At 40.3% G+C, this 27939-nt stretch overlaps 1 protein-coding gene across 1 annotated transcript in view; it reads left to right on the top strand.

Annotated features, from left to right (window-relative positions):
• Positions 1-27939, top strand: part of LOC133458706 (BMP/retinoic acid-inducible neural-specific protein 3-like) — a 124594-nt gene that overhangs the window by 73399 nt on the left and 23256 nt on the right. Inside the window, 3 exon segments of the mRNA XM_061738881.1 lie at positions 25207-25312; positions 27366-27395; positions 27398-27601. Of these exon segments, the coding sequence (XP_061594865.1) occupies positions 25207-25312; positions 27366-27395; positions 27398-27601 (340 nt within the window).

The raw sequence follows: 27939 nt of genomic DNA, 5'->3' as shown, positions 1-27939 counted from the left end.
AAGGAAAGAAGGAAGGAAGGGAGAAAATAAGGAAGGAAGGAAGGAAGGAAGGAAGGAAGGAAGGAAGGAAGGAAGGAAGGAAGGAAGGAAGGAAGGAAGGAAGGAAGGAAGGAAGGAAGGAAGGAAGGAAGGAAGGAAGGAAGGATGGAAGGAAGGAAGGAAGGGAGAAAAGAAGGAAAGGAGGAAGAAAGGAAGGGAGAAAACAAGGAAAGAAGGAAGGGAGGGAGAAAATAAGGATGGAAGGAAGGGAGAAAATAAGGAAGGGAGGAAAGAAGCAAGGAAGGAAGGAAGGGAGAAAGAAAACAAGGAAAGAAGGAAGGGAGGGAGAAAAGAAGGAAGGAAGGAAGGGCGAAAACAAGGAAAGAAGGAAGGGAGGAAGAAAAGAAGAAAGGAAGGAAGGAAGGAAGAAAACAAGGAAAGAAGGAAGGAAGGGAGAAAATAAGGAAATAAGGAAGGGAGGGAGAAAACAAGGAAAGAAGGAAGGGAGAAAACAAGGAAAGAAGGAAGGAAGGAAGGAAGGAAGGGAGGGAGAAAGAAGGAAGGAAGGAAGGAAGGAAGGAAGGAAGGAAGGAAGGAAGGAAGGAAGGAAGGAAGGGAGGGAGAAAACAAGGAAAGAAGGAAGGGAGGGGGAAAATAAGGAAGGAAGGAAGGATGGAAGGAAGGAAGGAAGGGAGAAAATAAGGAAAGAAGGGAGGGATAAAACAAGGAAGGAAGGAAGGAAGGAAGGAAGGAAGGAAGGAAGGAAGGAAGGAAGGAAGGAAGGAAGGAAGGAAGGAAGGAAGGAAGGAAGGAAGGAAGGAAGGAAAGAAGGAAGGAAGAAAATAAGGAAGGAAGGAAGGGAGGGAGGGAGGGAGGGAGGGAGAAAAGAGAAAGGGAACAAGGAAGGAGAATTAGGTCATTTTGACCCAAAGACAGTAAAGGGTTAAAGCAAAAAACAAACATACATGGAACATTCCAATACACAGTCAGATTCGTTTCCTTTTCAAGTGACTGACTCTTTCTGTAAAATAGAATAGTTTTCCTCGGTGAACATAACACACACACGGCATTAAATTGCACTTTCCGCTCGCAGAGGTTCCTCCTCTGCTCTCCCGTGGCTCTGCCTTGCCTTCCCTTCCCTTTTCCCCCTCTTTTCTGAAGGCATGCAGTAATCTCATTCTGATGCTCTTTTCTTCTTCTTCTTCTCCCTTTTTCTTGCTTATACTTTAAGCTTATCCCTCTCTGCTCGACATTAGAGTGTAAGCCATCGCAACAAAGTGGTCTTAAAACAGGCATCAGAATCCTCAAAGTACTGCATAAACAGGCAAAAAAAAAGATGAAAAAAACGAATCTGGGATGCAAATGTGGGATTTAGCCATCTCCTGCGCCGCGGTGATTAAGCGCACGACAATTCTTGAAGGTGCAGCAAATGAGGCAATTTTGAGATGAGCAATGATTTTTCATGAAACATTAATGCCGTCTTGTACTTCCTTTTTCTCTCCTCCAGCAAGCGGAAAGTAAAGTAGCAGCAATTTGAAGTCCTTTGTTGCCCAAACATCCGACAACACAAACTCTTAAGTAACGTTTAATGCCGTTTTTGTGGAATTATTCATATGTGGGATTTTTGCAGCGGTGATGAATCTTCATCAGTAAAAATGCTCTCATCTAACTGCTCTTATAATAATATTAAGGCCTTGCATTTTTGAATAATAGATGTGCCTTAGAGCCAGGGAACATGTTAACAGGCTAAGTGATGTGTTGCCCTGCCAAACCTCCACGCCATTAAGGAATGATCCGTCCACCCGACGCTGCAGCAGACATGACATGATCTGATAATGCAGGTATTTCTTTTATAGCCAATTTGTGAGATCATTTCCCTTCATCAGGTTAATTGTATTTGCTTTGTTAGCTCTCAATTTTGCAGATTAAGCTTCTACATGAAATCCTGTTTAGAGGATGAATTATTCACTCCCTGCAAAGTCGTATTTTGGAGATAATATTTTGTTGAAAACAGTGAATATGACGTTTTTTTCATTTGTCGTTATCAGTGTTGACTCGAAATCTGCAAACCGACTCATTATTCTTCATAAAGAGCAATATTATTACATAATTACTCCACATCCAGAGTACTTTGTTGTGTTTCTTGTTATATTATGTTTCATTGCATTGCAAAAAAACGGGTAATTGCCTCCGTTCTGCTCAGGAGTCGGACCTGCAAGCGCCTGCCGGAGCGCAGCTAAAGCCCTCTTTGCATAGGATTAGTATAACCTATGAAATTCAGATAACTCTGAATAATTATTTTGGGATTGGTTGGTTCTTTGTAGGGAGAGATGGCGAATGTTGTCACAATCTTCCAAGTGATGTTGCATGCTTCTGTTTTGCAGGATGTCACAAATAACCAGTACTCGAGATGAGGGGGGGTGGCATCCCCCCTGAAATAAAAACGGTCCAAATCATCCCCCCTGTAAAACTGCCATCCCTCCTTTCCATCCCTTATGTTATTTCATCAATGAATGTGGTTTTACTGCTATTTCAACATTTAGAGTCATCACCAGAAAAATAACACCAGAAAAATAACTTATTACTTATTACTTACTTACAATTTTTCACCTGTTTCAAGTAAATTTTCACTTGAAATAAGTAGAAAAATCTGCCAGTGGGACAAGATTCATCTTCTTATTACAAGCAAAAAAATCTTGTTCCACTGGCAGATTTTTCTACTTATTTCAAGTGAAAATCTATTTGAAACAGGTGAAAATTGTTGTTTTTTCCAGTGATGAGTCTTGTTTTAAGTGTAATGAGATTTTATTTACTAAAATGAGACATTTTAACTAGAAATAAGACAAATATTCTTGTTAAGATTGTGAGTTTTTGCAGTGATCCATGTTACTTATCCTGTGAAGGACAGAGTCATATTGATAAGTTCAGAAAAGTGTTTTTTATTTTTTTATTGTTGTGTTTTTGATATTTAAAGCTTACAGAAGGCTGCATTTAACTGCTGCTATGTCATTCCTGCAGTATTTCTGCAGGTGTTTTGGTCACTGCTGTTATTTGTAATATATTATATTATTTGTAATCAGCACAAATTATCTGTCCCCATATGATAAAATCCACCATCCCCCCTGATTTTTTCTTTACAACTTGAGTACTGCTAATAATCCTGGTGTTTATTGAAAGATAGTAGCATTAACAACACTGGTCGTATTCATTTCCATCCCACATATATTAGTCCATGTTCCAGACCAGATATCAGCACCACTCAAAGTCACAAAACTTGCTTATAATTTTTGAAAAGATCCATGTCTATAGATGATATTTTGTTATGATAACCTTCCTGAGTGTCAGCTGTATTATCCTGTATTTCCATGATAAAGACCAGTTTGTGACATTAGTGGCTGTTATAGTTTTATAGGAGCCTAATGATGCTGTCTGGAATCTAGAAGCCACTTTTTGTTTAGGTTTAGAGGTGTCAAAGTCTGGAATAGTTGGTACCAGATTGCAAACAATTGTAGGTCCCTATCCATCTTCAAAAGTCGCTCAAGAGAACATTTAATTCAACAATGTAGTCAAGAAAGCTCTTGCTTTTCCCACTGTTAATGTTTCTTTTGTACTTCATATTCTGTGTTGCCATTTGTTCAGCATAATACTCATATTTTCATGATCATGTGATCATAGGTCAACAGTAATTTTTTATTTTCATTCATGTTCTGCATGCAATTTTTATGATGTATTATTTATTTTTATGTTATGATTTTGTATCCTCATAACTATATTGTTAAATGTTATTAGGTGGGGGCTCCTCATAAGCCTACTGGCTTGCTCGCTCCTCCCTGCACAGTTTCTTTTAACTGCACTTATTTGTGTGATGTTATTTTTTATGGTATTTGCTAAATAAACTAAACTAAACTAAACTAAGCTCTTCTAGTTTAAGCTCACAATGACCTGTGACAATTATATAGTTTGGGGGATGTTACAACCAAAAACGTAATAACGGCCAATAACGTAATAACTGCCAATAATGTAATAATTTTGGCCATTTCAAATGTAATAAAGCCAATAGTGTAATAATGTGCCAATAATGTAATAAAACTTTTGAGTCAATAATGTAATAACTTTTTGCCGATAATGTAATAATTTTGTAATAATGTTTTAATACCAGGCCAATAACGTAATAACCAGCCAATAATGTAATGCCTTATTACATTATCGGCAAAAAGTTATTACATTATTGGCTCAAAAGTTTTATTACATTATTGGCACATTATTACACTATTGGCTGTATTACATTTGAAATGGCCAAAATTATTACGTTATTGGCAGTTATTACGTTATTGGCCATTATTACGTTTTTGGTTGTAACAGGGTATATTATACATTTCCTGAATCCTTATGGTCCTGTGAGTATTCCAGTTTTTGTATTTTGTGGTTCTGTTCTTCCTAGATAACACAGGGCTAAAAGATATATATCTTTTAGGCGAAAATTGTGTAAAAATGTGTCTTGTTTATAGTTTAAAGAGCTGCAGTGACCTCTATGCTTAGACCTTCTGAATGCTTAGAAGGTCCCATTTAAAATGATACCAAAGACAATATTGTGAAACATTGACAGAGTTGTCAAAAGTATTCACATTCATTGCAGGTAGAAGTATAGATACTAGAGTTTAAAAATACTCCTGCAGAAGTTGAAGTATCAACTCAAGTTTTTTATTCAAGTAAAAGTATAAAAGTACTGGTTTCAAAACTACTTAAATTATAAAAGTAAAAGTAATGTAAGGGGGGAAAAGCCATTAAGGACAAAAGCCATTGAAAATGAATGTATCTTAGTATAATGCAAATATATTAAAGAACCATATATGTGTACTATTGAGCATTAACATGTGTTTCAGAGAGCAGCAGATATGATGACTAGTTGCCTATAAGTATTGTAATGGTGCAAAAAGTCAAACTTCATGTTCATGTTATCATTTATCCTAACATTTATTGGAATGTACATCCAAGTTTAGTTGCAGGAATCTGAGGGAACGGATGTAAGAACAAAACTGGACAAGAACATCTGAAACAACCACAACCAAATTCACTCTATCCGGATGGAGCAATTTAACTGGATAGTTTTTATTTAAAGGCCAAAATGAAATAGAGTAACGAGGCTGTTTTTAAAATGTAAGGAGTAAAAAGTACAGATAATTGTGTGAAAATGTAAGGAGTAAAAGTAAAAAGTCGTCTGAAAAATAATTACTCCGGTGAAGTATAGATAACCAAAATGTCTACTTAAGTAAGGTAACGAAGTATTTGTACTTGGGTATTTGACACCTCTGAACATTGACAGATATCTTGTACATGAGTCTAAACCAGGATATGCAGCAGCATCTAAAATGTAACTTTCTGAAGGGGGTTTTAACTTCATGAGCTGATAACTATGATCCAGCTGCCACTCAGGAAGGGTTATCGTACCAAAATATCATCTACAGACATGGATCTTTTCAAAAATTATAAGTAAGTTTGGTCACCTTGAGTGCTGACCAGTGACATTTTGGTTCTGGCCCCTGGACTAAAGGTGCGTGTTCCTGCGGGTGAATAACTGTTACCCTGCTGTATCATCGACTATTAAAAAATAACAGAAAAACTAGTAAAACCAAAAGTAGCTGCTGTGAGCCGATCGCTCTTGATAAGTTGTCAAACACGGGCTCTTATCTCTCCCAGAAGTTTAAAAAGAAATGGTACTTTTTCTGGTTCTCCTTTGCTATCTGTGCCGCTCTCAAGGTGGAACAACTACATCATGCAGTCGTTCCACCTTGATAACCTTTATGAAATTGACATAGACGTATAGTCTGGGTGCCAATTTCATAAAATGCATTGTTTCCCTGAATGTGTGTGTGTGTGTGTTTAGGTGTGTGTGTGTGTGTGTGTGTGTGTGTGTGTGTGTGTGTGTGTGTGTGTGTGTGTGTTGGGGGGGGGGGGTCCACAGACAGAAACGATGCCTTCAGGCGTCGCTGGGGAATGCAAACCTGCTCAACCGTAAAAATCAAAGAAAAGTGATTGATGAGAGGAAACGTGAACTCAAGTTTAACTCATTCAAGACACAGAGACGTAATGGATATCTAAAATAATTTAAAACATACTTTTATGAATTAATATCTGATTTTATATAATTTACCTATTGAGGGTTAAAGTATCATTATTTAACTGAATTAAAATGTGTTTATACACGAGGTAGAGTTTGCATCCGGTGCTTATGATACGTTTTAGAAACATTAAAAAAACAAGTGAATTTGCTTGACTGAGTGTTTGCACGGCTGTTGTTACTAAAACAGGTGCAACGCTGGAAAAAACATCTAAAAAGGTTACAAAAGGGAGCTGGAACCAGTAAACTTGACTGGAATAAATTTGCATGAGTTTGTGGACGAAAATACTGCCAAACCACTGGAAGTTTTTTTTTTTTTTTCAGTTTGCAGATGTCCTTGCACCTTTTGTACTATTTCATTTTATACTTTTCTTTTTACTTAAACATTTTGAAGGAAAACACCACTCCATGCTGCTTTAATCTCGTTGTAAGCCTCGTACAATGATAATAAAAGTCTGAAGTTCTTCTCATGGAAGTAATTCTGTACCATAATTTAAATTAAAACGGATTAGCAAAAATTATTTTTCATTTTCAGAATAAAGCTGCATTTTTGACTCAAATAAAATTAATATGAACTTTTCCAAACTGCATTTTCCTTTTCTTCTTCACCATAGCTTATTCTGTGACTTAATTAAAATAATAAAGTAAAGGACATTTAAGATTTAATTTTGAAAAATGTATCTTGTAAAAAGTGTTAAAAAATTCAATTTCAAATTTGCGAATGTATTAGCAGAAATACTTTTTCATTTACAAAATGAAGCTGCATTTTTGACTCATAAATAAGATAATAAATCATCCAAACGGCATTTTCATTTTGTTGAAAATGTGTGAAAAAAAATTAATTAATATGAACTTTTCCAAACTTCATTTTCATTTTCTTCTTCACCTTTGCTCATTCTGTGACTTAAATAAAATGATAAAGAAAAGAACATTGCTTCTTCATTTTCATGCCCGCCCCGCGAAAAGTGTAACAGTTGGACAGTTATTTGCAGATTCCCAACTCTGCGGTCAATAACTCCTAAATAAAGAGACGTAAACGCATAAAAGTGGCCTCCATCCAACCACTGAAACATAGACAACAAGCTACAAGCCCATTGTCGTCAAAACGAGACTAAACTGCACAAAGGACGTTGATGTCAATATGCAACTTGCTGTATGAGGCTAATTTAGGGACCTTCTACAAATTGCAGTTTGCATATAAAAATATGAAAAATCCTTTTTGCTAATCCATTTTAATTTGAATTATGATACAGAATTGCTTCCATACTCTTTACTAAGTTCATAACTGTCATGAGAGTCTGATATCATCAACACTGGTTCTGAACAGTCAGTGAGCCAAAAAGAGACATCGAGAGGGAGAGAACTTTGATAAAAGGGGGATATTCTCGGTTTTACTCAGTACTCAAGTTGTAAAAAAAAATCAGGGGGGATGGTGGATTTTATCATATGGGGACAGATAATTTGTGCTGATTACAAATAATATAATATATTACAAATAATAGCACTGACCAAAACAGCTGCAGAAATACTGCAGGAATGACATAGCAGCAGTTAAATGCAGCCTTCTGTAAGCTTTAAATATCCACTGGACTTACATCAAATACATCAAAACACAACAATAAAAAACACTTTTCTGAACTTATCAATATGACTCTGTCCTTCACAGGATAAGTAAAATGGATCACTGCAAAAACTCAAAATCTTAACAAGAATATTTGTATTATTTCTAGTTAAAATGTCTCATTTTAGTAAAAAAATCTCATTACACTTAAAACAAGACTCATCACTGGAAAAAACAACAATTTTCACCTGTTTCAAGTAGATTTTCACTTGAAATAAGTAGAAAAATCTGCCAGTGGAACAAGATTTTTTTGCTTGTAATAAGAAGATAAATCTTGTCCCACTGGCAGATTTTTCTACTTATTTCAAGTGAAAATTTACTTGAAACAGGTGGAAATTGTGAAATAAGTTATTTTTCTGTTGTTATTTTTCTGGTGATGACTCTAAATGTTGAAATAGCAGTAAAACTACATTCATTGATGAAATGACATAAGGGATGGAAAGGGGGGATGTCAGTTTTACAGGGGGATGATTTGGACCGTTTTTATTTCAGGGGGGGATGCCACCCCCCCTCATCCCCCCTCAACTCCAGTACTGGTTTTACTTCTATAGAAGCATTTGGAGAGTTAGAAAACATCCGAAAGCATGCCTGGAAGGGGAAGTAAAAACTTGTCGTGATACGATAAAGTGGTCCCATCCACAGCGTCTGTGAAACATCACAAACTGCTTATTCTGGGAAACAATTTAAGTGCAATTAAATGTTCCATTAAATGCAGCTGTTAGTTATTCCAACACAGTCAGCACAATTATCTTTTACTCAGTTATGGCACATTAATAATTAGCCCGCCAACTGATCCATTTCATTTACATATATTTGCAGAAAGGCTGGCGTGTTTTTCCCCTCGAAGCCGAAGGAAAAGAAGAAATGCCCGATGAGATATTAAATGAAGTAAAATATTCGCTGAGGGTCACTTCTAAATTGAGAGGGCCGACGGTGAGCACATGCTCCGCTCCGCTGGGTTCCTCTGCAGATGCTCTCATTTTCATGCACAGAAGATTCATTTCTAGATTTGCATTTGGTCAATTTTCAAGTTGGACATCTGTCTGTAGTAGAATTTAATTCTGGGAATCCCACAGGAGGATGCTTGGAGTTTAATTAATTGTGTTAACGCATCAATAAGAGAGGGAAGTGGAGCTCAGGTTTACCTCCCTGTTGGACGCCCCCGCTTTAGCGCCGTCTCCCTTTCCCTCTTTACATTCAAAACACCAGATTTTTGTCCAAGTAAGGCCCTGTTTACACGTAGCATAAACGGTGGTGTTTTCATGTGTTTTGGCTGTTCGTTTACACGAAAACGAAGCTTAAAGTCACCGAAAACGATCATTTCTGAAAACTCTGGCCAAAGTGGAGATTTGCAAAAACTCCGTCTTCACGTTTGCTTGTAAACAGGGAAACGGACATTTAGGGTGCTTTCACACCTATGGCCCGTTTGTTTTGTTCCGATTCAGGGGCTAAATCGATACAGTTGTTCTGTTTCTCGTTTGTGTTCACAAGGCAAACGTCTGTACCGTTTCAAAGCTGTTAACAGATGCCATGCACGAACCAGCTGCTCTCTGATTGGTCAAATGAACGCGGAAGGAGTTTCCTCTTCTGTACCCCGGGAAAAACAACACGCCCCTTTCAGCGCAGCGCAGACCGCAGTCGTCTTCAGGCTGATTTATGGTTCCGCGTTACACCAACACAGAGCCTACGGCGTAGGGTACGGCGTAGGCTCTGCGATGATTTAACGCAGAACCATAATTTAGGCTTTACCCATTAATTTATGTTCTACCGGTGCAGAGCGGAGCTCAGCGGCGGGTGAGAGGGCGCCTGCCACGGCGTTTGCGCTGTGAAAACCCTGCCCGAATTGAACATGTTTTAATTTCACCGTGCCACGCTGGAACAACATCTCAGCACGTCCAATAGGAGAGAAGGAGGTGGAGGCTGCAACGACTCCTTGCGCCGCAGTCGCACATACACAATGAATGTAGTTGTGTCGGTTGCTGTGTAGATTATGTTCTCACTACAAATAAAAAAAATTAACCGTTTCAGGTCCGGAATGGAATCGGGCCGAGACCACCTCTCCTAGGAGATCTCTGCTCGCTTGTTTTGTGCCGTTTCAGAGCGCGATTGCTGTGTTCACATATACCAAACGTTCCGATCTTTAGGGGGAAACGTTCCCTGTTCCGGAACAACTGCTCCAAACGGTACTGCTGTGAAAGCACACTTAGGCTTCAGAACGTCACATTATGCGACAGTAACGTCGTCAGTGTGCGACCTGTGTTTACAATCTGTTTGGCCACCGTTAATATTTTCTTCTATTTTACTTGTTTTATATTCTAAAGTCACACTTAAAAGTAACTCCACTTCTGTCACTCCAAACTAAAGACTCCCGTTCATCTTGGAAGTAACTGGAAGTTACTTGTGTCATTTAATGATGTTTTTTTTCCAGGATTCTGATTGGCTAGCATGACTTTATCTTCTCGTTACACTGCCCCCTGTAGGTTTGGCTGCTCATAGCACCTTAACAGCGTATTTATGCGGGTTTGTGTAAATTATTGTATTTTTCAAAACGTAGAGGGGGAAATATACGTTTTTGTAAATACTCGGCTCTGTGGAAACGTGGCCTAAGACCAGAGGTGGGTAGTAACGAGTTACATTTACTTGAGTAAGTTTTGGGAAATGTTGTACTTTTAGGAGTAGTTTTGAATCACTGTACTTTTTACTTTTACTTGAGTAGATTTGTGAAGAAGAAACTGTTACTCTTACTCCGCTACATTAATCTACATTGAGCTCATTACTTTTCTTTTATCCCCTCCACGTTCGCGTCAATCTCTCTCTCTCAGAGAGAGGGGCGCATTTATTGAAGGCTGATTCACGTACCCTACGGCGTAGGTTACGCGGCGACGCACATGGTACGCTGCGCGCCGCCGCGTAACCTACGGCGGCAGCTATGCCGGCGGCTACGCCGTCGATTTAACGCAGAACCATAAATCAGGCTTTAGTCAGAGCGGGAGAGAGAGGGGTCCGCCAGGCTCTACCATGTGACTGTGTTTCACAGTCACATGCCGTGTAGTCTCGTCACGTGACCATATTGAACCTCAGTCGGCGGGACAGGATTGTCTACAGATAAAATTAATCGAAAATGTCACTCATCAGTAACGCTCACCATGCAGACGCAGAACAGTATGCAGTGTCTTCATTGTTTGCCTTAATTTATTTTTGTATTTATTCTGTTATTTTATTTGTATTATTTATTAAAGTACTTGAATTTACTTTAAGATTATTTTAATTTAAGCTATTTTGTATTAATTTTATTTTATTGATTTAATTTGCCTGAAGATGATTATTTTGTACTTTTGTCTGTTTGAATGGTTGTGTTAAAAAAATAAATCAGATGTTACTCAACAGTTACTCAGTACTTGAGTAGTTTTTTTAGTATTTTCTTTACTTTTACTCAAGTAATTATTTGGATGACTACTTTTTACTTCTACTTGAGTCATATTATTCTGAAGTAACTGTACTTTTACTGGAGTACAATTTTTGGCTCCTCTACCCAGCTCTGCCTAAGACGGATGAATATACAGTTGTTGTAAGTTTATGTTGACGGGAGAAAGAAAGAGATAGTGGAGATAAAGCAGTCGGAGCTGCCGGGGTCCATCCGTCCTCGTGTCTGCACTGTATCTTCCTCCTTGACCTTGTGGTTGTCAAAAGGAGCAACTTTTCTGCCCACAGCGGCGAGTCTTCCATCTTCCCTTCCAGCAGGATGTCATTAGTTTAAGAATGAAATGTGGATGCTTTTCATTGACCTTTGGGAAAACATTAAAAACAAACACTGTCATGGTGTTTGGCAATAATTCACATGTCCAGGAAAAAAAAGAGATGGATTTCCTATCAGGATGGCAGTTTATCTTCGCTGCCCGCGGAGCCGCGGCGCAGCATCCTCAAAGTCAAGCTTTTGTCATCGATGATTGACCTAAAAATGTGAGCAATCCAAGTCCGACCTGAGAGGTGAGGCGATGTTTGAAAGATGCTCTTGGATTGTACTTGCACATAAGCTGAAGAAGCAGATCTGTCGACGAGCTCTGGCCTGCAGGGCCGGGGATCCATTCAAATGTCAAGAATCGATTTGATTCCCAGTCTTAAGATTCAGAATCGATTTAATTTGATAACGATTTGGGTTAGTGATATTAAAACATTTTTTTGAGCTGATACCTGAATAACATGACTGTGTAGTTATGCATCATATTAATACTAGCATTATATTGAGATTCAACAGCAAGTATTGGCAGCTAATGATGCTGTAAGGACCAATCAGCTCCCAGAAAGTTGACAGCAAACATCGTCTGGGGCAGAATTACCAAACAGATCCAGGGCAGCAAACGGAGGACGCCAGAGATTTCTGTATCTGCAATTGGGACACTAACCTGGTGCTTTATGAAAAAATATAACAATATGATGCTTATCTTTCACATTTTCTTTGAACGACTGGTGCATGTTTATTACTTCTTCAGACCGATGTTTGCGAGACCCCAGGACGTAGTTTGGTTCCGTTACTTTAACCCTCTAATGGCACTTTACCACTAGTCCCACTCGGCTCTACTCATCTCAGCTCGGCCTGGTTTCTTTTCCACTACAATCCAGCACCTGGAGCAGAAGTAGGAGGTTGGAGCGAAGCTGCTGTGACGTATTTGATTGTGTGATCTAAATGAAGAAGACAACAACACTAAAGATGTAGAACCTGGAGGAGATGATAGATGTGCTGCTGGGTCTGTGACTTGTGTTTGATATCAAGTTAAAAAATGAGAGTGAGAGAAGCTTCAAGCTGCAACGCTTTTTAATTTTTTTTAGTTTGTCTCTGCTGCTGAAAAGTCAGCTGGAGCCGCGAGCAGCTATGAAGTGACAGAGCTCCTGGTAGATCTGATCGTTCCTTATCTCCGTCTACATCCCTTTTTAATTCTCTCCTCAGCACCAGGTTTATGAACATCTGACCCTCAGAGTTGGATCACCAAACAGATTTCTGCTGCCGAAATTGGGATAGCCCCCTAGTGGCCGGTTTGCAGAAAATACAAAATGGCTCCCACCGAATAGACCAAAGGTCATATCTCAGCTTCTCTTAGTCTTAGATTGTTGGCCATGATTGAAGATGATGATTTGTCATAGATTGTTGTACCGCCATAATGCTCACCCAATTAGATTATTGATACTACAGCGATAGTGACCTGTCCATGAAACAGAAAATTGCATCCTTGGGGGTGAAAATAGGGATCTAGAGCCCTATATAATCTTTCTATGTGACTTAATTCTAGAGATAGAGTTTTTTGGGCAAAAAAAATGACCTTGAAAATTAGATTTTACCTTCAACATGACCTTGAAATAGGAAATGTATCTCAGAATTGAATTCCTAGCATCAGAAAAGTGGAGAAAGTGACAATATACAACAATCTAGGACTAAGAGAAGCTGAGATATGACCTTTGGTCTTTTTTTTGGTGGGAGCCATTTTGAATTTTCTCCAAACTGGCCACTTGGGGGCCGTCCCAATTTGTTTGAAAACCTTATCTTCATACCTAACACCATGCCAAATATCAAAAACTTTTCCCAAAGTGCACAATCTTTATGAGTTTTGGCATATTCCCTCCCAGCTATAGTGCGAAAGAACCAAATCGAGGCAAGGCGAGCCGAGCTGAGTAACTACTAGTGGAAAAATGCCATAAGAGATGTGTAGAATTGGCTGGTAGTTGTAGAGTTTGCTTAAATTTAAACTGTCTCGGTCCGGTGGACGGCTCGGACCTGAGATCTCGGTGGTTGGTCGTTTTACCGCAGTAGTTCACTTCCTTTTGGCATTCCTTGCAAATGTCGAAGAATAATATAAAATCCAGTTCAGAAGTCCGCTGTGGTGTAGTGAGTTTTATTCAGTAAGCCGGCGGTGAGCAGACCTACGCAGAGCGTGTCTGGGTTGGTGTGCTGACCCAGAGTGGTTGGAATCATGACATTTTATACAATAAGTTCAAAGTACAAAAGGCAGGAATAAACAAGCCAAGTGAGAGACAAAAGCAATTTACAGTCAGATGTGATCTGTGGCCAAATGCCGTTATCGGGCATTTGGCATGACTGTCACTAAGTTGTAAATTACCCCATAGGATGTTCTCGTCTGTGGCCAAATGAGTTGGTATTAACATATCAGTCAGTCAGGAACTTCTTCATATGGCATTCCGATGGTTCAAGTCTTTGTTGAAGCCAGTTCCAAGGTGTGGCCCCTGCACGGGGTAGGAGGCTGGAGTTTCAGGTCAGCCACGGTGTCACAATGCCACATCACAAATCTCTTTGCTTTTGTCCAGCTCACCTTTCTTGCCGTCGTTTCTGAACCCGAAATGGGACCGGATACGAGATTTAAGGAGTTTTCAAAACCAGCGCTTTGTTAACGCGACTGCTACTCTTGAACGCCATGTTCATAGTTTGATAGTTTCTAACACACTAACACATGCATGAATTAAACACAGGCCTAGTAGCCTGCCACTGTTTCGGTCCTTTTTGTGTGTTTAGAAACACGATCGACACCCCCCCACCGACATGCCTGACAGTGGGTTGGAGGTTGCTTTCCACCAAACATAGCACTGAGCACAAAAGCCAAATTAATCCACTTTGGTCAAATCGGTCCATAGAAAATGTGGTTAAGTAAGATATCATTTTGCAGACCTCGGTTCTGCTTCCGTGTTCTTTTCAGACGGAATAACCGTCTTCCGTTGGGCATCTCTTCCAACCTAAACCAGAGCTAATCCCTCCTCTTCTAACTCAAATGGACATGAAACATGCTCAGTGAGGCCTGGAAGCACTTTCTTCTTAAAAAAGATATTTTATTCTCGGAGCATTGTCTGACCTTGAGGCCAATTTGTTTCAGCGTTCACTGGTGGGATGATTGGCAGCTGCCTTGAATACTTCCCAGCCTCCAATGAAAACTGAACTCCAAAGTGTTTGGAAATACTTTTAGAAAACTTTTCAGATTGATGTGAAGCAGCAATTGCTCCTTAAGTACTTTAGTTATGTCTCTCCCACTTGGCATTGGGTCAAACTTAACAGACTTGTGTTAAACTGTCAGGCTTTATAGAGGTTATCAGCTGCAACGAACCCTTTTCAAATCCTTTTGAAGCAGTAATGGAGTACTTAGTATAACCCGGATGACTTTCCTTTTGTTTATTCTGAGGATGTAATTACTTTATACTGAAATCACTACATTTATGTGTTTTTGGTTTCATTTTTTTTTTCTTCATTTTTTCAACCATTGATTTATAGTTATATGTAGATATGTGGATATATAGATTTATAGTAATTTGTATGTATATAATTGGGGGTAAATATAGGAACTAGTATATATAGCATATCTACTCTTATATAGTTATTCAAGTATATTGTTATACCATTGCTGTCTATTGTTCTCTATTATATTGTAGTATTATAGTAAAGTAATGGTAATGTAAGGGCCAGTCCCAATACACCCACTACCCCTACTTTTCAGCCCTACCCCTAAATTTTGCGCGTTCCCGTGAGGGTAGTGGTGTCCCAATTCCTCTTTGCATCCAGGGGGAGTGGACATAACGAGGGCTAGTGTGTATCAATCTAGCCCTTCACAGCGAGGGTTTTCAGATGCTCACTAGCACACCAGGGCCTGAAAAAATGAAAAATTTCCCAGAATGCTTTTCGTCATCATTTGCTGACTGAATAAAAAAAAACATGGCGGACATTTCTTATTTCTTAGTGAATAAAATCTATAAAAATGCATAAAAATGCGTTTTGATTACATTTCTAGCGAGAAATATATATTTTACTTTCATAATATTCACTCGGTGAATGTACATAATCACTCATTTGCCCGTTGTTGTGAAGTCTTTTTCAAACCTCGCCAGAATAAAGGCTGATTTATGGTCCCACGTTACACCAACGCAGAGCCTACGGCGTAGGTTACGCGGCAACGCGCGCCGTGCGCCGTAACCTACGCCGTAGTAAGTTTATTAAAACTAACTAAAAATCTTCAAATCAAATCAATTTTTCTGTTTGTTTTCAAAAACATGAAAAGATGAGGCTCTAACTTCTGCACAGGACTGTAACTTTGGACCGGATGCCAACGTTCAAAGTTAATCAGAAAGCCCTAATTGAAGTATTGGCACCTGTGACTGCAGCACCAATGAGAAGTTGTTCAGAAATGAACATTGACTCAAAGAGGGTAAAAAAGCACGCTTTCATTAAGACAAGATATTGGAGACGGCAAAGGAAACTGAAGCTGGGCTAAATCATAATTTGGTTTAATTCATTTGGACTAAATAGCAAGTTTGAAATGTCAAGCTTTGCAGCTTTGGGGTGTGTCACTGCAGCAGTAAACAAAGCTGCCCTCAAAAAGAAATTCTGACTTCTTAAAATCAGGTCTGAATATAATGAACATGCAGGACACATGCAAGCGTTTTCCGTAATGAATTACTGGTATCTTTTGAATAAATATTTTTCTCCTAATCTCATGAATCTCATTAAAAAAGTTCCCGGGAGTCTTTGATACATATCTCTGCATACTCGTTGGAAAAATCACTTTTTCTTAGAGGTACGGTCATTGTATTAACAGCCAGAGATTGTGTGCTTGTTTTATCTGCTGAACACGACAGACAGACAGACACTTCTAACTTCAGCTCGCCTCCAAATTAATATCAAAGTTTACAGAGGCTTGTGGAAATTTATGGGCTGGAAATATTGTCTTTTTCACGTCAAACATCGACCACATGAAAGAGCACACGGGCCAACTTTGTCTGGACGGTCACCTTATTATCTTCAGCGGGCTATAATTACTCGCACCTTAATGCAACGCTCGGTGATTAATTCTGACAGCAGACAACGGCCAAATGGCACCAGAAAAAATGAAGAAGTTATTTAAGATAAAAAAAGAAAAGTCTGCTTGTCTGCTTGACTTATATATTATTCATACTGCATTAATTCAGCCCCTCTATTGATTGAAAACATTTTAAGTTCTAATAAATGCGAATATATTTAGAATTTATTACAGACTAAATCCGGCAGCGATTACACAGCTCTAATTAATATATCATGCCAGCGTTAATAGGAATAGATTAATTCAGTTTGTATGGATCAAGGGATGAGTTACCAACCTCGACAGTGTTATGAAGCAAGGCAGGGGTTGCTGGTTCTACTACTGATGCTGCTCAAGGAGCTGGGGTTGCTGTTTCCAGCTGCAACCACATAACAGGAAGTTCTGATGCTGCACAAGGAACTGCTTCTGTTTGGTTTCACTTGCTGCTTTTAATCCTTGTGCTGTCTTTGGGTCAAGGAAGGAGGAAGGGAAGAAGGGAGGAGGGGAGAAAAGAAGGAAGGAAGGCAGAAAAGAAGGAAAGAAGGGAGAAAAGAAGGAAGGAAGGGAGAAAAGAAGGAAGAAAGGGAAAAAGGAAGGAAGGAAGGAAGGAAGGAAGGAAGGAAGGAAGGAAGGAAGGAAGGAAGGAAGGAAGGAAGGAAGGAAGGAAGGAAGGAAGGAAGGAAGGAAGGAAGGAAGGAAGGAAGGAAGGAAGGAAGGAAGGAAGGGAAAAAAGAATGAAGGAAGGAAAGGAGAAAATAAGGAAAGAATGTACGAGTGAAGAAAAGAAGGAAGGAAGGGATGAAAGAAAGAAGGAAGGAAGGGGGAAAAGAAGGAAGGAAGGAAGGAAATAAGGAAGAAAGGAAGGAAGGAAGGAAAAAAAGAAGGAAGGAAAAAAAGAAGGAAAGAAGGAAGGAAAAAAAGAAGGAAAGAAGGAAGGAAGGGAGAAAAGAAGGAAGGAAGGGAGAAAAGAATGAAGGAAGGAAAGGAGAAAATAAGGAAAGAATGTACGAGTGAAGAAAAGAAGGAAGGAAGGAAGGAAGGAAGGAAGGAAGGAAATAAGGGAGAAAAGAAGGAAGAAAGGAAAGAAGGAAGGAAGGGAAAAAAAGAATGAAGGAAGGAAAGGAGAAAACAAGGAAAGAATGTACAGTACGAGTGAAGAAAAGAAGGAAGGAAGGGAGGAAAGAAGAAAGGAAGGAAGGAAGGAAAGAAGGAAGGAAGGGGAAAAAGAATGAAAGAAAGAAAGGAGAAAACAAGGAAAGAATGTACGAGGGGAGAAAAGAAGGAAGGAAGGGAGAAAAGAAGGGAGGGAGAAGGAAGGAGAGAGCAGGAGGAAAGAAGGAACAGGAGAATTAGGTCATTTTGACCCAAAGACAGTACAAGGGTTAATAAAACATCATGTTCCCCAATTCACTCGTATCAGAGATGCCGGAAGCTGAATTTGCCATTTATTTTGGATTTTACTCGTTTATCCTGCATTCTGGTGGTTAGGGTTGCCACCTTTCAGAAATAGAAATAAGGGACGGCCCGATTTCAGCAGCGCAGGCGCCAAAAAAAAGGGACGTCCCTAAAACTTCTAAACTGCATAGAAATGTATTTATTTTATATGAAAAAACAAAATGCTTTGATTGAAAGTTTAAAGTGCTTTAATAGCATTGAACTTACATGACTGTACAGACAACCATACTAGCAACTGAAATAGCCTATGCTACGTATGTCCACATTACATAGTCTCATTATATGCAAAGCAATATATTTTTAAGCCTTTATTTGTTATAATTTTGATGATTTGAATTGTTTATTGATTTCATAAAATATTCAAATTTTTTGAGATTTTTTATTTGGGGTTTTCATAAACTGTGAGCCATAATCACCAAAATTATAACAAATTGCTTGAAATATCTCACTTTATATGTAGTGGGAAATATATTTGTTTAATCTTTAGTTGAATTTACTGAAACAAATGAAGTTTTGCAATATATTCAAATTTTCCAACCTTCACCTGTATATTATGACATCAATAAATAACAGAGAGCGAACCAACATGTTGTTGCTGTTACGTTGTAGTTCGTTGTTCATGTGTGTGCGAGTTTGACAGACGTGCATTGGACAATTGTGAAATACGGAATAAACTGCGTTCCGTATTGGTTCAATACGGAACGCAACTTTTAATTCCCAATTATGTAATAATTCCGTGTTTCAAGGGACAGGTAGCAACCCTGCTGATGGTAGACGTTATTGTGATATGGGTTTCTGTCACAGACGAGGTGTGAAGCTCCCAGTAAAAGCTCCCAGTAAAAGCTCCCAGTAAAAGCTCCCAGTAAAAGCTCCCAGTAAAAGTCCCAGGTGGGACGGATTCACGTCGCTGAGTTGTTTTATCGTCCCTCCAGACGAGATCACTGCTGTTTGTCCTCGGGCCTGTTTTCAAGTAAACACTCACTATTCCAGATATGATCTGGGGACAGAAATAGAACAGAACACTTTATTGTCAGTATTCATGGGTACATTGAGATTAAAAGCAGCAGCATCTTTCCAGTGCAAGACAGTGCAAACAGATACAAGAAATATGAATGATATAAAAAGGTTAAGGTGCATTTTTAAATAGTCAAAGTCAGACTTGAGATCCTTTCTACAGATAATTACACATATTTACATATATGGTGGAATATTGCACAGATAGGCTGGGGAAAGTATTGCACGGTAAAAACAGTAATTGCACATGAAGGCATTCACATTTTGTCACAATATCCCCATATGTACATCAGATGTTGTGATATTTCTTCCCAGATCTATTATTTCAAGTCTTTTTTTAGAATTTTTTTATTGGTTTTACATTAAGCAATATACATATGTTTACAGCGTTACAGGTTATAGAGAATACAAGCATAGTATGGCTGTAATATTCAAATACTTACAAGTATACAAGATCCCTCACCCAACTATCCCTCCCAACAATCCCCATTGTCCCTTTGAGTCCAGATGTAATAAAAATGATTGTCCATTGAGGTTGTTGTACAACCCAGGATTACAGAAGGAGCATAATACAGTATAGCACAATATTCCAGTGTAAAGAAGAAGAAAAAAAAGAAAGAAAGAGGAAAGAAAAGGGGTAAAAGGGGGAGGGTGTACAATTAAATTGCAAAAATAATTAAAGCTGCAAGCAGCGATGAACTGGCCCTCTCGCGTGCAATTTTCACCAATAAAGGTCAAGGACTCAAAATTAAGTCCGATGACATCACCCATGACTCTTTATGTCAAACCATTCAAAAGTTATAGCAGAAAATAGGAACTATCAGATATCGACCAATCAGATGAAGGGGCGGGGCTAATTTGCACCAATTAAGGTGAAGGAGTCAAAACCGAGTCCGATGACACCACCCACGAGTCTCTATGTCAAACCATTCAAAAGTTATGGCAGAAAGTAGGAACTATCAAATATGGACCAATCAGAAGAAGGAGGGGTGCGCTTTTTGGCGTCTATCGTCGCCACGGTAACACTTTTGACTGAGAAAAGTAATGTGCATCGCCGCAGGACGGAGACGCACATTTTGATGTATAACACACCTGGGTGCACGTTACGGTTCGGGCCGCCTTAACGGACAAAGGAATGGCATAAATTGCGCCAAAATTACAGGATTAATTCAAAATGGCCGACTTCCTTGTCGGTTTCGGCCATGGCGCCAAGAGACTTTTCTTTAAGTGGTGACATGATACAAGTGTGTACCGATTTTCATGCATGTTAGTCAAACCGTATTGTGGGGCTTGAGGCACAAAGTTTTCTAGGGGGCGCTGTTGAGCCATTAGGCCACGCCCATTAATGCAAACCATGAAATATCAAATTTATCACCAGGCCTGGCTTGGTGCAAAATTTGGTGACTTTTGGGGCACGTTTAGGGGGAAAAAAGGCCCTCATTTCATCTGAAAAATAAAAACGAGAACATCTCCTACAGATACAACAGGGCCTTCGCACTGTAAGTGCTCGGGCCCTAATAATGAAGGATATTATGAGGGGAAGCCGCTGCCTCACTCTAAGAATATATATATTCTAGTTGTTGTTTGTAAACTCTCATAATACTCTAAAAAGGGAGCCCAGATTTTCCTACAGTTTTGCGAGGAGCCTTTAAGGTTCTGATTTTCTCCATTTTCAAAAAATGCATGACATCTCTAATCCACCTGGTGAAGTTCGGTGGAGCTCGTTCTTCGTCTGGCAATTTGAATTTTATTATTCCACATCTCCCCCTGCTCTGAAATGGAGCAGGTGTGTCAAACCAAAGGCTGGTAATTTCTCCATCTGGTGCCTCCAAAACCTCAATTTCTACCAGAACAGTCATATATTTCTGGACCGTTTCGCCTTTTCCGCTGTTTAAGGTGACATTGAAATCAGTAAGACGTTTTTTTTTTTTTTAATTGTTAATTTCATACACATAGCTGCTGTCAGGTTTATGAAGACATCCAGGGATGACACATGGCATGTGAATAAATGCGGCAGCCACATCATCTAGCGTCTAACGGGTAAATGCCGCGGCGCCGGTGCCAAGGCAGCGCTCCTGCCAGCTTGTTTGGCACCTCGCCGCGTGTCACTGAACCACTTCCTTGATATGTAAAAGCGCTCTCTCGGGATGAAAAAAAAAACTTGTGGTAACTAAATGTGTTTACTCCCTTCAAACTGCGTCTCAAACTATCAATGATCTACTGGGAAGGTAATTTATTCTCCATTGAGGACTTAACACCACCCACGCAGTTTTGAACTTGATCAAACTGAATTCCACATGAGAAATGTATAAAAATGCAGCTCCGGTAAGAACTGGAAGACTGGAGATACAGATACGACTTAATTTAACCCGTGTACTGTCTTCCTTCCTTCCTTCCTTCCTTCCTTCCTTCCTTCCTTCCTTCCTTCCTTCCTTCCTTCCTTCCTTCCTTCCTTCCTTCCTTCCTTCCTTCCTTCCGTCCTTCATTCCTTCTTCCCTTCCTTCCTTCCTTCCTTCCTTCTTTATTTCCTTCTTTTCATTCTTCCTTTCTTCTTTCGTCCCTTCTTCTCTTCCTCCTTCCTTGACCCGAAGACAGCACCAGGGTTAAGAAACTGAATTATTGATTTATTGTATGGATTATGGAACGTAATATCATAATTTCACCTGCATCAGCTGAGGCCAAGATTGTTAATGTCACTGATAAATATGGCATTCAAATTTGACTGATTTCAGTTTGAAAATTTCACAAGAGCGAAAAGATTCAAAGCATTTCTCTGCTGTCCGTAGCGCGAGTCCAGCCTCTGCAGAAAACTGCTACGGCTGTGTTTGTCCATATCGCTAAAATGTAATGTAGAAACATCCAGGGTTGGAAAAGGATAAAGCTCCTTTCTTAACCTCGTTCAGATAACATATCTTGGGGGATTGTTGGTTCTGACCTTGAAAAGATATCCCCAAACTCCCAGAATGCTCTTACAATATTATACACTGCAAATGCTTTAAAACACCTCTTACCAAAGTTCCCTCTCCATTGAGAAGTACTTATGTTTGAGCTGATCGTTGATTCCGTCGGGATGCAGCCCATCCTTGCTGGGAAACAGTTGAATGCTCTGTTTTGTTTTTAAATCTTGGCTTTAGGTGTTTTCTCCGGACTATAAGTCGCAGTACAAGTCGCACCAGCCATTAGAGCTGGGTATCATCACTGACCTCCCGATACGATACGATTCCGATACACTAGGTCCCGATACGATACGATTCGATAACGATATTCTGGTTACAATAAGGGAATAACATGATCCTTCCACGCGCCACGTCCGGCCAGAGAAACCCCACCCTGCCTGGTGAAAAGAAGCAGCCTGCTCACTCCTCAAGTAAGGAGGAGACTTGAGCTCAGTGCAGGGCCTCCCGGGGTTGGTAGATGGAGCAATGCCCAGGACTGACTTAGGTAGGAGCACGGGGTGATAAAATGGGGGATAAAATCGGGATTAATTATTTATTTATTTATAATTTTTTTTTTAAATCGATACTTGGATTTATGTATCGATAATCGTTCCTACACATGCATATCGATAAAATATCGATATATCGATATTTTTAACCCACCCCTACCAGCCATAAAATGCATAATAAAGAAGGAAAATACATATATGTCGCGCTGGAGTATAAGTCGCATTTTTGGGGTGTTGTGCCATAGCGATTGCGCTGTTTCAGTTATCAAGAGTTATTAATCATTTTATTCAACAATTATTAATAATTAATAAAGTAGACTATTTATCAAATTGAATTATCAAAATGAATTAATCATCGGGGCACCACCTGGGCTCTAACCAGGAAAACGATAACTTTAACAGCAGAATCAGTCTCAAAAATAGGGATTATTCTGCAGAGTAGTAAACTTTACTATTATCTCTACAGAATAACCGTTGAAGGCAATTAAAAAGTTTGACACTGGCTCTGTCAAATCAGCACTGTGACAAAATATGTGTAGAACAACACAAACAACTTATCTCATTAAAATCAATCAGAATTTATTCACATCCAGGTGTCAAGCTGGTGGAAAAGCGACACCATTGAATAAATCCTGACGGGCACACTACATTAAAAACATAAAACACTACCATAAAGAAAAACAACAAGAATAAAAAGTTAACTGCATAAGGAAAATAAATCAAAACAGTAAATACGTGATAGAAAACTTTCGATCATCTGCATCTCAAAACACTTGGCTGCACGTGGCAGGCAGAAATGGCTGCGGTATTTAAAGATGGCGGCGCCCTCGTCAAGCCACGTGCAATCAGACAGGATGGCAAACACGCCATTTAAAACCACGGATAACTGGCGAAACGGCGCCACAAACTGCATAAACAACAGTAATATGCATACAGTAACTTAACATTAAACACAAATTTAGCTCTGAGCCGCTCTAAATTAAACTGATCGCCCAAACCATAAACCTCTCGCCTCTCGTCGGTTTCGTGTGAAAATAACATGTGAAATGATAAACCGGTAATAATGTGTTAATAATTTCACACATAAGTTGCTCCAGAGTATGAGTCGCACCCCCGGTCAAACTATGAAAGAAAACGCGACTTATAGTCTGGAAACATTTTAGTTATTCTTTGGCTCTGGCTCCATGTGCGATGGTATCACATTTCTTTTTACTTTTACGACATCCACTGCCAATCTAGGAAGCAGGAACACACGGAGACACACGTCAAGCACTGGAAATCTGCAACAAAAAAACCACAAACACAACACGAAACTGGCACGTAGCCGACCAAATCACGAACAGCAATCGACCCAAATCTTGAGATCTGATCGCAGTCTGAGCTAAGCTACCGCTACCTAACCCCAAAAACTACAGAGCAAGCATGCAGGTGAACAAGCCAGTGTGTATGTCTATGTGTGTGTATGCGTGTATGTATATGATCATGCGCTCGCGTGTGTGTGTGTGCGCATATGCGTGTGCGTGCGTGCGTGCGCGCGCACATGTCCCCGCGGCTATGTGTGTGTGTGTGTATGTATATGTTTGTGTGGCTGTGTATGCGTGTGCACATGTACGTGACTGAGTGGCTATACGTGTGTGCGCGTGTGTGTGTCTATGTGTGCATGCGCGTGCACATGTCCTTGTGGCTATGTGTGTGTGTGGTGTGCGTGAGTGTTTACACGTCTATGTAGCCACGTGTATGTGTAGACTTACAAAAGTCTTGACGCTTGGTCCGACTTCAAGGCAGGATTTGTTGTAGAACTTAAAGTGATGAGGACACCGAACTTTATGATTTGACCATTTAACGTTAGCTACCCAAAAATCCAACATTACCTGACACAAAATGGGAACCACAAATCCACGTTTCGGTGCCTGGAATCCAGTTGTTTCTGTGAATTGCAGAGATCCATTTGTCTCTCTTAAGCTTATTTTTTGGCAGTCTGTAAAACGATAACTCTGATTTCTTGCTAAATCTACGAGTACAGTCGATCGCACAACAGCTCTTTCTCATTTTAGATGTTTTCCAGTTGCTCAAACTGAAAGTCTACGCTGCATTCCCTCTCTAGATGACAGGTACACATTTCTCGGAGTTATATGACAAAACCTGGATTTGTTGAGCCCCATTTACAAATGGGTCCTGGGGTTGCCGTGGTGAGTTCGCTGCCAACCCTCTCATCAAATTTCAACCGGTGTAGCCCTTCAACATCGCGTACTTCACATAAAAGTTTGCACCGAGCAATTACACGAATCCTCAGGTGTATGTATAATTGAAGGGGACATGCTTACTCTTGCATGCAGAGGACTGTAGCATGTTATGAGTGTCAGTGGGCATTTTAATGAGAATACACAATGCAGAGATGAATTTGACAGATGACGCCCTAACTTACTCATTACGCTTTACACGGGGGATACTTACCACAACTCAATTTCCAGCTCAGTGACTCACAATGTCATTATCCTAAATATAATTTGCACAAAAGAGAAGTCCAAAGAATGTGTTGTGTTTCTCTCCGAAGAGAAGACAGTAAAGGGAGAGGCTGTTAATCTTATTCGGTGTGACATTTAGTCCTGTGCTTCTCTCTCTCACTCTCCATTGGTTGTTTCTCTCTTTGTCTCTGACTCTCTTTGTGTTTCTGTCTTCATATTAAATAATGTCGGTGAGTTTCCTTCTCAGTATAGATTATTTTCATGTCTTATTCCTTCTCTTTTAGGTGACCGAGACGCGGACGGGCCCTCTTGGATGCAGTAACTATGACAACCTCGACTCTGTCAGCTCTGTTTTGGTTCAGAGCCCTGAAAACAAGATTCATTTGCAAGGTTGGCCATCCATAATTGAACTCCCCCAATTTCTGATGGAATTGTCACACTGTCTGTTCTCTATGTTCTCTGGCAAGCCCGTAACTGCAGCATGAGGGTGTCAGAACGGATTTAGCTTCAATCACTCTTTTTTTTTTACCCCCCCTCCCCAAATGTATGCTTGCAGGGATGTGAAGTAAATCCCAGCCAGTAATGATTCCGAACAAAAGCAGCAGAACTGTGCAGTAAAAGTCAAACTTGAAGTGAATGTGGCGAGGGAACAGAAAGTTTGAGTGCCGCCCACCATGCAGCAGACGTGTGCACACATTTACAGCCACTACGTTTCCATCAATAACCCTGTTCTAACCGGAATATTAGCAATAACCTGGTTACACGGCCCTGTAAACACCAATAACTACTTTGAATTTGCTCATATTCCAGTTTTAACCCTTGTACCGTCTTTGGGTCAAAATGGGTTAGGGTTAGTATCCTTCTTTCCTCCTGCTCTCTCCTTCCTTCTCCCTTCCTCTTTTTTTCCTTCCTTCTTTTTTCCCTTCCTTCTTTCCTTCCTTCCTTCCTTCCTTCCTTCCTTCCTTCCTTCCTTCCTTCCTTCCTTCCTTCCTTCCTTCCTTCCTTCCTTCCTTCCTTCCTTCCTTCCTTCCTTCCTTCCTTCCTTCCTTCCTTCCTTTCTCCCTTCCTTCCTTCTTTTTTCCCTTCCTTTCTCCCTTCCTTCCTTCTTTTTTCCCTTCCTTCCTTCATTCCTTCCTTCCTTCCTTCCTTCCTCCCGTCCTTCCTTCCTTCCTTCCTTCTTTCTTCCCTTCCTTCCTCCCGTCCTTCCTTTCTCCCTTCCTTTCTCCCTTCCTTCCTTCTTTTTTCCCTTCCTTCCTTCCTTCCTTCTTTTCTCCCTTCCTTCCTTCTTTTTTCCCTTCCTTCCTTCCTTCCTTCCTTCCTTCCTTCCTTCCTTCTTTTTTCCCTTCCTTCCTTCCTTCCTTCCTTCCTTCCTTCCTTCCTTCCTTTCTCCCTTCCTTCCTTCTTTTTTCCCTTCCTTCCTTCCTTCCTTCCTTCCTTCCTTCCTTCCTTCCTTCCTTCCTTCCTTCCTTCCTTCCTTCCTTCCTTCCTTCCTTCCTTCCTTCCTCCCGTCCTTCCTTCCTTCCTTCTTTTTTCCCTTCCTTCCTTCCTTCCTTCTTTTTTCCCTTCCTTCCTTCCTCCCTTCCTTCCTTCCTTCCTTCCTTCCTTCCTTCCTTCCTTCCTTTCTACCTTCCTTCCTTCCTTCCTTCCTTCCTTCCTTCCTTCCTTCCTTCCTTCCTTCTTTTTTCCCTTCCTTCCTTCCTTCCTTCCTTCCTTCTTTTTTCCCTTCTTTCTTTCCTTCCTTCCTTCTTTCCTTCCTTCTTTACTCCTTTCCTTCTTTCTTTTCTCCCCTCATACATTCTTTCCTTGTTTTCTCCTTTCCTTCCTTCATTCTTTTTTCTCTTCCTTCCATCTTTCCTTCCTTCTTTCCTCCCTTCTTCCCTTCCTCCTTCCTTGACCCGAAGACACACAGGGGTTAAAACCTGAATATTGGGTCATGTAAACACCAAACGGAATATCCCCATCAAAAGGAACATGAATTTGTTTTCTGCTCATGCTCTGTTCACAAGGAATCCTGATCTTTTGAGTCCAGGAAGTTCTTATAAACACGGAGAAACACAAGACCAGGAGGAGACTAATCACTTCATAAATGTAATGAAGGATATGAACATTTCTGCATTTGTAGACGGTAGAAAGTACGGGGATAGAAGATTTACAAGAAGGTGAGAGAAAAGTTGCGCGAAGCAGCATTTGTTTTGAATTTGGATACAGGAAGAAGAAGCGGAAATGACGCTAATTGCGTCATGATGTTCTCCACGCATCGCTGGTTTGATCCAGATATCCTGAATGATTAATTACCATGTAAACGGAATATTCCGAATGTTTCAGTAACCGGAATATTGACCTTAACCCGAATTTTGGCTGCATGTAAACGTAGTCAGTGATGCATAAAGAGCTGGACTCCCTCTTCATCCCTCCTTTTGTCCCGTCCCTGATCTCGTTCCAGGGCTGCAGGCCGTGCTGCCGGAGTACCTCAGGGCCCGTTCGTGCAGGCGGCTCTCAGCTACATCGGCTGCAACGAGGAGGGCCAGTTCACGTGTCGGGACAGCGACTGCTGGTGCCAGTGCGCCGCCGCCTACCCGCGCTGCAACTGCCCCGAGGTGGACCTGAGGGCCATGGAGGCCAGCCTGCTGCAGATCCGGGACTCCTGGATCACCGCCAACCAGGAGTTTGAGGACTCAGGTCAGCGTCCTGCTTTCCTTCTTGAGCAGTGGACGACAAAATAGGAGCCTGTTGTTAGAGGAGCTGATTTGCAAACAAAGCAAAAGGCGGAAAGAGAGGGAAAATCGCATATCACAAGACTACAAATATAGGAATTAGGCAATGGCGCCGGAAGTGGGGGAACCAGGGGGCCATTGGCCCCCCCCACTTTTCCCTCCTCTCACATTCTTTTTAAGTCGTGAATCACTCCTCAAATGCCCCTATATTGCAACACTTACAGTAAAAGGACATTTAAATCATTCCCGCCTATTGGGTAAAACAAATAAGGCAAACATACAACAACATACAGGACTGTCTCA

This window comes from Cololabis saira, chromosome 13 (genome assembly GCF_033807715.1).
Source record: "Cololabis saira isolate AMF1-May2022 chromosome 13, fColSai1.1, whole genome shotgun sequence".
NCBI lineage: Eukaryota > Metazoa > Chordata > Actinopteri > Beloniformes > Belonidae > Cololabis > Cololabis saira.
Note: the sequence above shows the minus strand (reverse complement) of the source record. Positions and strands in the feature narration are given on the sequence as shown.